Source organism: Eleginops maclovinus, chromosome 8, assembly GCF_036324505.1.
Source record: "Eleginops maclovinus isolate JMC-PN-2008 ecotype Puerto Natales chromosome 8, JC_Emac_rtc_rv5, whole genome shotgun sequence".
Lineage (NCBI taxonomy): Eukaryota > Metazoa > Chordata > Actinopteri > Perciformes > Eleginopidae > Eleginops > Eleginops maclovinus.
The window spans coordinates 7,569,964-7,582,939 of NC_086356.1; the positions used below are offsets into that span (position 1 = coordinate 7,569,964).

At 38.6% G+C, this 12,976-nt stretch overlaps 1 protein-coding gene across 1 annotated transcript in view; it reads left to right on the forward strand.

Annotated features, from left to right (window-relative positions):
- The window catches only part of grin3a (glutamate receptor, ionotropic, N-methyl-D-aspartate 3A), a 41,236-nt gene that overhangs the window by 21,999 nt on the left and 6,261 nt on the right, over positions 1-12,976 (forward strand). The window contains exons 5-9 of the mRNA XM_063889861.1: positions 198-343; positions 3,668-3,783; positions 4,442-4,593; positions 9,539-9,700; positions 9,945-10,015. Of these exons, the coding sequence (XP_063745931.1) occupies positions 198-343; positions 3,668-3,783; positions 4,442-4,593; positions 9,539-9,700; positions 9,945-10,015 (647 nt within the window). The remainder of the gene's footprint in view (positions 1-197; positions 344-3,667; positions 3,784-4,441; positions 4,594-9,538; positions 9,701-9,944; positions 10,016-12,976) is intronic.

The window sequence follows — 12,976 nt, forward strand, 5'->3', positions numbered from 1 at the left end:
CAACTCTCTGAATCACAAGAGCGCAGGTGTATTTAGAGTCAGAAAACAAAAGTATAAGGCACTCCTGCTGCATTTGAGAATTACAAAATGCCAACTGAAGTTAAGAGAGAAAAACAGACTAAACTGAAAAGTAGTAATCAAAGATTCTGACAGCATCCTTAGCGTAACATCTTGGTTCATTTTTTTCTTTCCTGCAGTTGCACCATCCCTCTCAGGGATTCCGATTCGCCACAGTGAAAGAAAGCAGCGCAGAGGACTACCTCAAGAAGAGTTTTCCTGAGATGCACGACTACATGAGAAGATACAATGTCCCGGCGACACCTGATGGCATACATAATCTCAAGTAAGATAATGTCCATACACTGTACTGTACACACATGGGGCCGATGTCATACATGTGCTCTGTTAAAAAGCAATGGGAGTTTTGTGTAAAGGAAGAAGGAGAAATGTCATTCCCCTAACACCAGCTGGCCTGTTTGCATTCATATCTCATATTCCTCCTTACCCTGCCATTGCTGTCATCCTAAGCTGCTTCAACATTCAACTCGCATCCCTGCGGAGCACAGCAGAATACAGTGAGAAAACGCAGCTGAACGCACGGCCCTGGCTGGGAAGGGCACAATTTGAATGGATGAAACAAGATTTTTTTTTCTTTGCTGAGCTTGTAAAGTGCTGATTAGAGGGTTCAAGGGGAAATGTCCTCTTTGGAAAATTACAAGATGGGAACAAGACAGCATACAATATACCGAGGTGCAACTTTGAATACTCTGTTCCCAGGGTTTACTAACAGGGACATCACATAATCATATAATAGACTGAAGCCTCTGTTTTTGTATCTCCCGTTTACTGCACTGAGAGGTGTTACCCCATGTGGTTACCAAACTCAATATTCATGAATTGGTTAAAACTGATCGAAAGATGTTTGTATTGCTATGGTAACCTTTACATTTACAACAAGAGGGAACTTGCCGACATCTGCCAAGGCCGTTTCCTTAAGTGACAAATAATTTGTATCTGCATGTGTTTTTAGGATCCAGTCCAAGATTTAATGGGTTTTCTTCTTGGCCCATGCTAGACTGTAACACTAAGTTTCATAAACATCAGACCAGTGTTATATTTTCTCTGCTGACCTTACCTATATAGTTTCTTCAAATGTCTAATTTGAGTGGTTGTGGACATTATGATGGTTTTATCCCTCCATTCCCTTCTCATAAATACGATATCTCAGGAATTCTTTGTGGTAGTTCTAAGTTTGCACAAATGTTCACTTTGACTTAAAAACGTACTGAACAGATTATCATGCCCTCATGGTCGTACAATTCTCAAAATATCTCAGGAAATCTTACCTCTACCTGGCACATTAGTCCACTTGGACTTTAGGATAAACTTATTAAGATTTGATCACTCAAGGATCAGTATGACATCAAATAATAGGGTTAGCTTATGAGGACAGTTTCACACAACTAATAAGTGATGACATTTTGGACGGATTGCTCCTAAAAAATTATTGCATGTTGACATTTTTATACTATAGAACCAAAAACAGAGCTTGCAATGTTGTTTTCTGTCAGTTTGGAATTTGAATCAATATCATGATCCTACTTTTGATCATGGTAATTTGACATTTTATATCCTTTTCAACAGATGCACCCGGACTTTCCCTCCTTTCCCTACCACCTGACCGCCCCACCCTTCAGCACACCTGTTCTCCTTTTCTTAACCCTGCTGTTACCTTACCTTCCCCGCCAAGTCTCTCACCTGTTCCCACTTCCCCTCATCAGTCACTTGTTTTTAGACTTGATAATCACATCAGAAAGCCTTTTGTTCCTTTCACGGTTGCCACTCTCTTTGAGCCCGTGTGACAAGGATTTTGTTTACACCCTGGTGACTCACACACCATTGTTGAGATATTTTTCAGAATTACAGAGGTGTTCCTGCAATTCTCTAGGTTTCCATTGTTGCAAACCACGTCCCCATTCTGAATTGGCTTAATGACATGCCCAACTAGTCATTTAAACAAACACAAACTCCTAACTGCAGCCTCTCTGCTGTATAATTGTGCATTTTAAGGGCAATTGCTTGAGCATTATCAGCCATTAAACTGTTTTTGTTGCTAGCTTATTAAAGTGACAGAGATATTAGAATGTGCTGCTTTTATATCCTTTAATTCAGTCTGAATTCACCTGAAACAGAACAGATTATTGTATGGTATTTTAACCTAGGTGCTATCCGTTCTTACCTTGTGATGTGAAGACTTTTCACTGACATACATTGCATTTCAAAAATAAATGGAATTGCTAAGTCCCACATCATTTGGTATTAAGTAAAGCCCTTAAACAATGATGTCCTTTCACCAGTGTAGTTTTCCATTAATATCATGCTGATACCAATACATGATTCAGCTACTTTTACAAGCATTTCCTACAGGAAGAGAATACATGTCAGCATCATGTTTTTACCAAACTGGTCTGGTAATTGGTTGATGTCAAGGTAGTTCTCTGCAAATAAAATACATATAATCAATACTGTACTATCGTGGAAAGACCAAGGACATAAGCTGCAGCCTAATTCAACCTGTAATAATGAACAGCCGGCAGAAGATAGCAGAGGATTTTTCAGGCGCCGTCCTTGATAACAAGCAAAAAATAAAGAGAGAAATCTAGAAAAAAGGCTTTGCAGCATTTGTGTCCCTGTGGGCTGTACCTGTCAGTAAAGGGTTGATTTGTAAAAGCCTCGCTGAGAGTGTTGTGAATTAATATCTCGCCTCAGTGTAGCAGACTTGGAGTGAGGAATGGGAGTGAATTGGCAGAAACTGGCAGACAGGCAGTCATTTTTCTGGCACAAGGCAAGTTTTGGAAACTCAGCAGCAAATGGGTGAGAGAGGTTTGGTGAATCATTTACATCCATTGATTTTGGTGAACTGCCCTGTGAAAAGCCCAATACTCTAAAGCACGAAGCATTCTTTTTAATTTGTTGTGCTCTTTTTTCACTTTGCCTTTAAAAAATAAAAATAAAAATGTATTGGACACAAAACAAACAATCCCCCCACCAGGGTGTTAACCCATTTAAGTTTACCCTACCCTTAAAATGAAAAGAAAGCAAATATGTCAAGACCCTACCAAAACCATCCTTTTTCATTCTTTAAACTCACTCTGAAGTCAGAGGGTAAGCATGAGGACACAAACAGAAAATATACTACTGATAGCACGGAACAGAAAAGGGGGAAAAAAATATGAATTCAATGTTCACGTCCCAGGAGGTTTTAAAGGTGAATTTTCGAGAGGCTTGCTTTAAAATGTCAATCCCAGAAGATGTAAGATTGTGCTATGGATAGAGCTATGGCTTCTTCTATCACCATAATGTATTTGAGAGAGGTTACCCATAGTCCATCTATCTTTTTGTCTATCCAGTCATCCATCAAAAACATCTCAAATGTCACTGATCAGATTGTCATAAAACTGAAGGGTATATTTCAGGTCAACACTCTTTTGGTGGAATGACTGGATACATGCATCAAGTTTGTGCCCTGACATTTTTAATTAGTCTAACATGATTTGTTAGCTGCATGTGGTTTGGTTAGTAAGTAGTGTCAACAACCTGTCAAGGCACCAACATTTTTGTTTTGTTCCCGACACTCCCAATAAATTCCATTGCTGTGTGTTTACAGGGCTGATCCTCAGAGACTGGATGCATTCATCATGGACAAAGCTCTCCTGGACTACGAAGTCTCCATAGATGCAGAGTGTAAGACACTAACAGTCGGGAAACCCTTTGCTATAGAAGGTAACATATGGCTTCTTTATATACTGTAAGACAAAACACTTCTTTTAGGGTTAGTGTTAAACAATATAGTACTGTATTCCCAAAATGTTCCCATATTTTAAGAGGTATGTCTGAATGGCAGGAGACTGATCGGACCATGAGCATTTCTGAAAGCCCTAGACTTAAGAATATCAATCACTCGACGTTTCCACAGCAGTTAATCTTCTTGCTTTCAAAAGCTTAGATCCTCTACTGTCTGCTGTTAATCTCTGGGTCCATTTAGCAAGCTTCTTCCTCCCACTGTGAAGATGTTCCCATGGTGTTTGCTTCCATTACAGGCCACCACAGTCCCAGATTCCAGTGTTGTTGTTAATTACTTAATGCACCCTTAAGCCTCCAGGATACAATCCAAATCAATCAGTGTACCTCCTACCAACGCCAGGTACTTCTGTAATTGGCTATTGCTGGATTTGTCAAACTTTCCTGGCATACTAAAAATTCAGAGATGTATTGGCATGTAAAGTAACTGTTTTGTTTTCGAAGTGAGAATGGGGAGGGTAAAAACTCTCCCTTCTGTCTGTTCAGCTGATGAGAGCACATGGAGGCGAAGTTAACAGGAAATTGCAGCTGCGACAGGGGAATAATCACATTGTATGTTTGTGTGTGTTTCTATTGGCAGGCTATGGCATCGGCCTCCCTCAGAATTCTCCACTCACCTCCAACATCTCAGAGCTTGTTAGTCAGTACAAGTCTGATGGCTTCATGGACACGCTGCATGACAAATGGTACAAGGTTGTGCCCTGCGGAAAGCGCAGCTTTGCTGTGACTGAGGTAGGAACAGAACCCCCTCTTGTGTACAACTACCAGCCTGGTCTCTTTATAGTGGTGCCATACAAAACAAATGTGTTAATTAGGCTTTAAGGTAAACGTATTTTTTTCCATTTTGTGTTCCAAGATTTGCCAAATGTAATGTTCGAACCTATCGTCATCATGATGAAGCTTTTTATTAGCTTGTAAACTGGTTTCTTGTGAAACAATGCAGTCGTAGACATTGTGTCTAATGCTCCAGCTTACTTTCCCTCTCAAGTTGTTAAACTGACTTTAGACAACTGAAGTCTAATTGACCACCATGCGGAAAAGGCAATCTTAGCCCTGAAACCTAAAAATATTGGCCCTTGTGCCAAACGGCTAAATTGTAAGATGAACAAATTACCTATTTATTGAGAATTCACTAGTTTTAAAGAAACATTAATAAGGGCTGCAAACTAAAAATATGTATTGTTGTGTATCGTGGAGGTATTTAAATATATTATTAGTTCTTGGGCCTAGATAAAGCGCAATACAAATACAATCCATTTATTATTTACCATTTCGATCCTAACCAGTATATTTTCAGTCACATTCATAGTTTCCCCTCAGTTATATTTGTTATATTTGAACATGTTTACCTTTTATTATGCAAATGTTGTATATGTGTTGTCATAAATTCATTGTAAAGCACTAAAGCTAAATTATTCTGTAGCGCTAAGGGGAACTGAATGGATTTTTCAGCATTTGTTTTGCGATTCTTTACCTGTTACGACAAGTAGTTGAATACTTTGTTATCATAAGAATATTGATTAGTGCAGATTTAAACTAGGTTGGTGGTTTTTGATTTACATAGCAGGCTTAGAAACCTGTGATACCAACTGAAAGACCACTTTTTATTTGAACCTTTTCCATTGTTTGGTCAGTTTTTTGGGGGTTTTTTTTGCTTATAAAGTGTCATTACCACACAATTCTCCTTGCTGGTATCTCAGAATACCTTCCTTGCACTGCCTCAACAACCTCCATGTAAAGAAATTGCTCCTTTATAGTTCAGAGTCCGCCCCCTAACCCTCCACATGCTAACCGACCTGTGTCTCCAAAACTCCAGTCCCATTCAGCTCTGGCCCTGTTGTCCATTCCCATCTGCTATTACCGAGCACTTAGCTCTCTCAGCTGCCGTCTCTCTGCCCAGCTGTGAGTCAGGAATCCCCAAAAGTGCTTCTAGCTCGATGCCGACAGCACACTCACTATTATCAAGCATTAATTAAAACTCACTCTTTAAAAAGTCACGTCCCTCTTCTGCCACATTTTCATTCATTTATTTTATTTAGCTAATGTGCGACGCAAAGGAACATAACCCCCTGCTGGTTGCTCATCAATATGTCTAATTAGGAAGCACTAATACACGTAAATAACCATATTCTCATATGGGTAGCGGAAGTAGAACACTACAGTACACAAATTCCGTGAACCAGTTTTTCTCAGTGTCATAGCTAGACTTGTTACAGATGCTATCTACAGTTGCAGACATCTAAATTGCTCGAGGTACATCTCATTTTGCAGCATCATGCCTCCTCCCGCCTCCGCTGACAGCAGGGGAAACTGCTTGACCAGTATTTTATTTCACCTGCATGACATTTATTAGAGATACAACTATATTAGTCAGTTGCTGTGCACACATATTATAGATAGTGTTGTAAAATGAGTTATATAGAATGTCATATTACATTTAATCAACTGAGTAGCAGTTTGTCACACTTACAATGTGCTATCAAAATGAACACTGGAAATTATAAAAACGTAAATTCACTTGATCATAAACATAGATTTTTATTTTATTTCACAAGAACACATTCTTATCTCTGGCTAAAGCTCCTTTAGGGGAGGAGGTCAACGTATCCTCATACAAAGGATTTTATGATATCTTTTAAGAAGTTAATTATTGTTAAGTCCAACATCAAGAGCGATGAGTAAGCTTTACTTAAAGTAGTAGATATTATGCTAATTTTCAGGGTGATATTGTATTGTGAGCCTCTCCTGGGACAAGTTTCAAAACGGTCTTTATTTTTCTCATACTGCCTGTGCTGCAGCATCATTTCACCCTCTGTCTGAAACCAGAGCCCAGTCTGCTCTTCTTGGTTGCTCTGTTGTGATTGGTCAACCATTAATGTCCCGCCTCTTAGTATATCACATGATGTGTTTGAGCTATAGCCAGTGTTACATAGTGATGTTACCGCAGTAAACAAAGGAGTCCAATGGAGGCGTTTCAGGCAAGGGGGGAGTGTGTTGGAGAGAAACTCCCTCTAGAGGAAACTGTGGGATTTTTGCCTTTGCAGACCATTTACAAGCACAAAATCCCATACAATACAAGGGAAGACCCCCAAAAACATAATAAGGCCCCTTTAAGTACATAATTACGTAACTAATAAGCCAAAGTTGACTTCAGGTTGAACATGGGACAATAACAGCTGTCTCCAGGGTTGAAATCCAGCTGTAGGCAAAAGAAAAGTTTAAAAGACATCTGCCACTTGTTACAGACAATCACAAAAGTCATTACATGTGACAACAAGCATTGCATAAATGACTAGCCTTCCAGCACAAAACTGCGAAAAACAGCCTCAGGGTATATAACAACAGAACAAGAGTAGCATACACATGCAGTTAGACAAACAAGGAACAAAAGTATGCATGGACAACAGTAAACAGCAGGCTGGCTTTGTTTAGTCCAGCTCAGCATTTTCTTTACACTTTTATTCATTGTAATAAAAGCTACACCTCCAGCAGCAAGCCTGCAAATCTGAAAAGATGAACAATCTGATGGATTGGCTTCAAAGACGGCAGCCAACCTCTCTGGCGTGCATCCACTTCTTTGTCACCCCAAAGAATTTGAGTAAAACAATCAATACCAATAAATGACATATTATTCAATAACTTTGTGATCAAAGGGACGAGACATAATGATTTTTATGTTCTTTATTAAGATGTTCACTGTAAATGTATGCAGTGGACTTGCAAATTATAAGATCACTGTGAGAAATAATGGTTTTATGTGGTTGCATGCAGTAAAAAGAGACAGGAAATGTGTGTGTTGCCAACGAAACTTTGTAGAATATGTGCTTAAATGTGCTGATCCTAGGAAGCCCATAACTGTGAGGAATATTGGAGTGGGTTGGTGCACAATAACTCACACTGGAGCTAAGCATTACATTAGATAAATGTCATGTATCCTCAGTAAGCTTGTCATATTTTTAAAGGATAATACCACTGACTTGAAAATGTCTTCCCCAGCCGTCAGAAATGACTACTGTCTGTATTTCATGACTTGAAATCATCAGCTCCCCCCCTTCCAAAATGTCTTTACAGCCAGCTTGCCAAGTCACAATACTGCAATGACGAATTTAATCCATCATGTAGTTGTTTTTTTGTAGTTTTCTTTTTACCAGCATGACTTTATAATGCAATCATTGCATCTGCTGCTGTATCAGGAGCGGTTCCATACTCAGCAGTAAAAAAAAAGATTCATATGAGAACTGCATCCGGCACTTAATTAAGAAAAGTGTAATATCACAATAGGAGATGCCAAACTTGTAGACTGGTCGTATATTTCTGAGAGCTTTCCCCATGGTGACACATTTAGAATGGAATGAGGGCCAATTAAAATGTGAGGGGGAAGTGTGATATCGCAGCGTGAGTGTATTCGAGGGGTTTTCTTGGTATAGCAGGATTATAGGAAAGTCAAAGTGAGTTTAAAATAAAACTAATGTGGTTATATCCTATTTTAGATGTCTGGAAAATGCAATGCTAATTAAGCATTGTGCACAGACACATGGCAATTTAACGTGTTTCCTTCTAGGTTTCTTCAACTGCATTGTGTTGTTTACTTTTGATAATAACAGAGTTGAAAGAAAGACAGAGCAAAAACTTTTTGGGCGAAAAACATTTTAACGACTGAAGCCTGTGTGTGTGTGTGTGTGTGTGTGTGTGTGTGTGTGTGTGTGTGTGTGTGTGTGTGTGTGTGTGTGTGTGTGTGTGTGTGTGTTTGGTGGTTATAGTCAAATAATGGGGAACAAGTACATGATTCCTTACAAATGTCAATGCTGCTTTTTGTTTATGCAAGATGTTTTTAATGGGATTTCTAAAAAGAATGGAGCCGATGACTTCTAGTTGCTGGTTAAACAACATAGGAATTTTTAACTATTGTGAATACATCACCCGGTTCACACATACAAAATATAATTACAGTATTATCATGAGCTCCAGAATCATTTTTTATTCAGGCAAATGTCACACCTACGTATAACTGAAAGCAACATGTGTTTATATAAGATAAGGAGGCCAAAACACGTGCTGTATTTCAGTATTTTTCTCAAATGACTTTTTTATTACAATAATGTAAGTGGTGGACAGTCTTATTCATTGAAGAACCAATACAGGGAAAAAAGCTTTTCATGAGCATAAAAATGTACTTTAAATAGAGAAAGTAAAAGTACTCTCTATTTCAAAATTGTATATTATGTAATTAATGCATAAATGTGTATATGACACTAATGCAGCTTGAAAATGTGTGAGCCAATTTGAATTTCTTCGTATGCCGCTGGGTAGCCTAACACATGTATTAACATAATATATCAGCTGATTTACATGTTGTATTATTAATCTAAATCTGCAAACCGGTGCCAAATGTAAAAAGTACAAAAATGGCCTCTAAAATATACAGTAAAGTAACTTACAATGGAAGAATTGAGGTATGGTAATTCAGCTTTGTACACAAAACGTGGGTAAATGTTCTTAGTAACAGTACTGAGGGACTTTGTATCATTTTACATCCCATATTTTTCATACTTCCCAGACTTGTCCTAGAATTTAGTGGACAACTGTTCATGAGAAGAAACAGATTTGCATCCCTGATCTCTTTTTCTGTGTCTCTATCCTCTCTCCACCCCTTCATGTTCTTCCCTTTTCTCTCCAGACACTGCAGATGGGAATAAAGCATTTCTCCGGTCTGTTTGTGATGCTCTGTGTGGGTGTGGCCTTATCTCTGCTGACCACAGTAGCAGAACACATTGTGTACAAGCTGGTGATCCCGAGGGTCAAGGAGCCACGCTTCAGATACTGGCTGCACACGAGCCAGGTACTGAACACACACACACACACACACATTTAGAACAAAGCGAAGCACTCTTTGGATCATTAGTAAGTGAATAACCACTCCACAATCACCACAAATCTGATTATCTGAGTGAGTGAAAGTAGCTTTAATAGAATGTAATTGCACTCTATTGTTCTTCCCTTCCACACTAACACACACATGCAATACACATGTTATGTTCCAATTAAACATCCGAATAATAGCTGATGTGTTTCTTGTTTTCCAGAGATTACACCGAGCCCTTAACTCAGTCTTCAACGATGACAAACTGCAGACTGTAACCAAGCCTGATAAGAGGTACTGTCCCCGCCATTGAAAGCTGTAATCAGTACAATTTCAGTTGTATCAAATAAATCCAGCAGACAAGCCATGACTGTAATATATTCATGCCTGATGTGATGTTGCTTTTAAGAATTTGATTTGTGGTAAATCATATTCCTAAGGGATTGAACTGAATATGAACCAAGACCAGTTCTGATGCTATTTGTTATGTCCCATTTAGTGCACTTTATTTTGACTTGGGACTTCAAGTCAAAATAAATCTTGTCACGCAAGGACACAACAGAAACAGGCGAGCAACTACCTTAAGATAGCTAGTGAAGTAACATTTCCTCTAAGGTGATTTATGAAGACTCAAAAGAAAATGAACACAGTCCCTATTCAGAAACCATTCCTTTCAATGAGCCTTCATGACTTCCTAAAGTGTATGCCACAATTATACACTTATAGGTAAAAAGCGGTGCTGCAGTGTTGTAACAGGACAGCCAAAAAACCCGAAAAAACACTGACCAATCACAGCAAGCTGGAATGTTTTATTAAGGGTCTTAAAGAGACAGGCGCTAAAACAAAGCATTTCAGTCAGAGGGGGAAAACAGGTATATTCCTTTCAGACAGTATGTGGAATATTTTGTTTTTTAATTAAAGCATGGAGATATGTCTAGTGAAACCCAACACAAAAATGAACCTTGACATTTGCATAATATGTCCCCTTTAAGTATTGCTTTGTTAATGTTTTCATCCACTTCTGTTTGTAATTACAGTTGTTACTCTAATTTTCCAAATATGTCATCAAACCACTGCAGAAGAGGACACAGAAGTGATCAGAATATAGAAATGTAGTTAATAACAGCATGACAACATCACTAGAGTATTAACTGAAGTGCCTGTGTATCGTACTGAAATCCACTTCATCACATTTGTGCATTTTTTCGAGTTTACTGAGTGTTCCATAAGCCAATAAACCCACTTTTTTTTTAACATTTGTACTACAGAGTGGTATCAGGCCATTGTACCCTCTACCAAATGCAATTTATTTCCCCATCATTTCACACCTGAAAATACCATAACATAACCGCAATGCAAACAGACCAAGAAAGATTTAAGGAAGATGCAATGCTAAAATGTACCGTATCATTAAACACATCACATCAAATAAGTGCCTATAATCACTCAAAATCAAAAATATTTTCGAGCAGGAAGCCAATTTTCCAAACTTAGACAGCCCATTGGCCAAATTATCCGGCTGCGAATAAGTGACATCAATTAACATCCAAGTGGCAGTTTAGCCGTTTAATCAGGAACTAAATAGAATGGTCAGTCTGGCGGAAGCTAATTATCAGTAAGGGAAATTGAGGGAATAATCTCAGGCTGACGTAGCGGCGTATTGTTTGGCCCAGTGGGTGACAGAGGGAGATTTAGTAAATCATGAGAGCTCCTCTTGGGTTCGTTTCTTTTCAAACGTGGCAAATGGGTGCACTTTGTTACGGTTTATGTAACTAATCTGGACCGTCATTTTGACATCAATACAGTTTCAGTCATAAAAAGATCCCCTTTTATTCACATTTGGTCGCTTCTGCCGTTGCCAAGTAGCGCCTTGCTATCCTACAGCAAGCAAAGTGGGACGTTTATTACTCTTTTTATGGTCTCTGAAGGGAGATCAAAAACAACCCTCAAGCTTTTGCCGGGCAGTAGAGTTCCATTTCATCTTTCTCTATTTAAATTCTGCTTTACACCTATCCCTACTTAACACCATCGCTGAGGGGACACTCAGGTGGAGCAGTCAAAGTGGGGATTAAGTACACATAATAATTATGGAGCCAAAGCTATGTGAGGGATGGCTGTGGTAATGAGGATAGATTACCTACGGCGGCATGATTTAGCTCATTCAATCAAGCTCTTCTGCCTCGTGCCTGCACGCTGTCTATGAGTCAGAAATGATTACCGTCATGTTGCCGGTGTCCCATACAAACCTGGTGTGTCTGTTTTGAACAGAAATATGATAATCTTTCCATTCATGTTGTGATATTTAGTGATCTTAATAGATCCAGCTTGAGGTCTGTCACCAGAAGAAAACATGTGCTGCATAAACACCAGTTTTATCGGCATTATGAAAAAGAGGCATTATATGACCAAATGGAGCATATGGGTAAAATGAAATTGGTTAAAAATGACTTCTTAGGACAGATCTTAACATATTTTATTCTGAATGAGTCAACAAGGATGGCAGAAAAAGAACCAAAGGCCCAAAAGACATCAGAGAAGTGTATGTGTGAAAGAATTAGGTGCAATGTCTGTGATACCACAAAAAAATGTCAAATTAGGATTTTGCGATTTAGAACCAAACGCAGTGTTCAGTTCATGTAGATCCAACAAGGACCTTCTAACTGACACTAAGAACAGATCATGTGTCACTATTAATACATCAGTTACAATTCAACTCTTTGAGGGATTAAATGGGATTGGATTATTGCTTCCTCTGTTTTTAAATTTACTATTAAAATTAGCATTTTCTTTATAGATTTTAAGCCTCATTTCAGCCCGAATGTTTTTGCGTTGTCCATCATTCTGTCCCATTCTTGTAAACGCAGGATGGAAGGAAAGACTAAAGTGATTTTTTTCTCAAATTTTGCACACACATGCCTTAAACCCAATGACCAATTACTTGAGTTCGGTTGTTAAAGATCAGAAGTCAAAGTCACTTTGGCCTAACTAAAACTAGTTTCTGGCCATAATGTGAGAAGTCATTCACTAATCATGACAGAATTTCACACAAATGCCGAAGGATAAAATGATGAAATTATAGCATTTTATATTCAAAAGGTCACCTGCACTGTGACATCAAAATGTTCTGCAGAAACCCTTTTAATAACCCAGGAATAGAAGAATGTGACTTTATTCTACATTTGGATGGATACTGAATTGCTGAGACTAATCTTGGGTGCCTGCTCTGAAATTGTGGGGATTGTACTTTATATATCT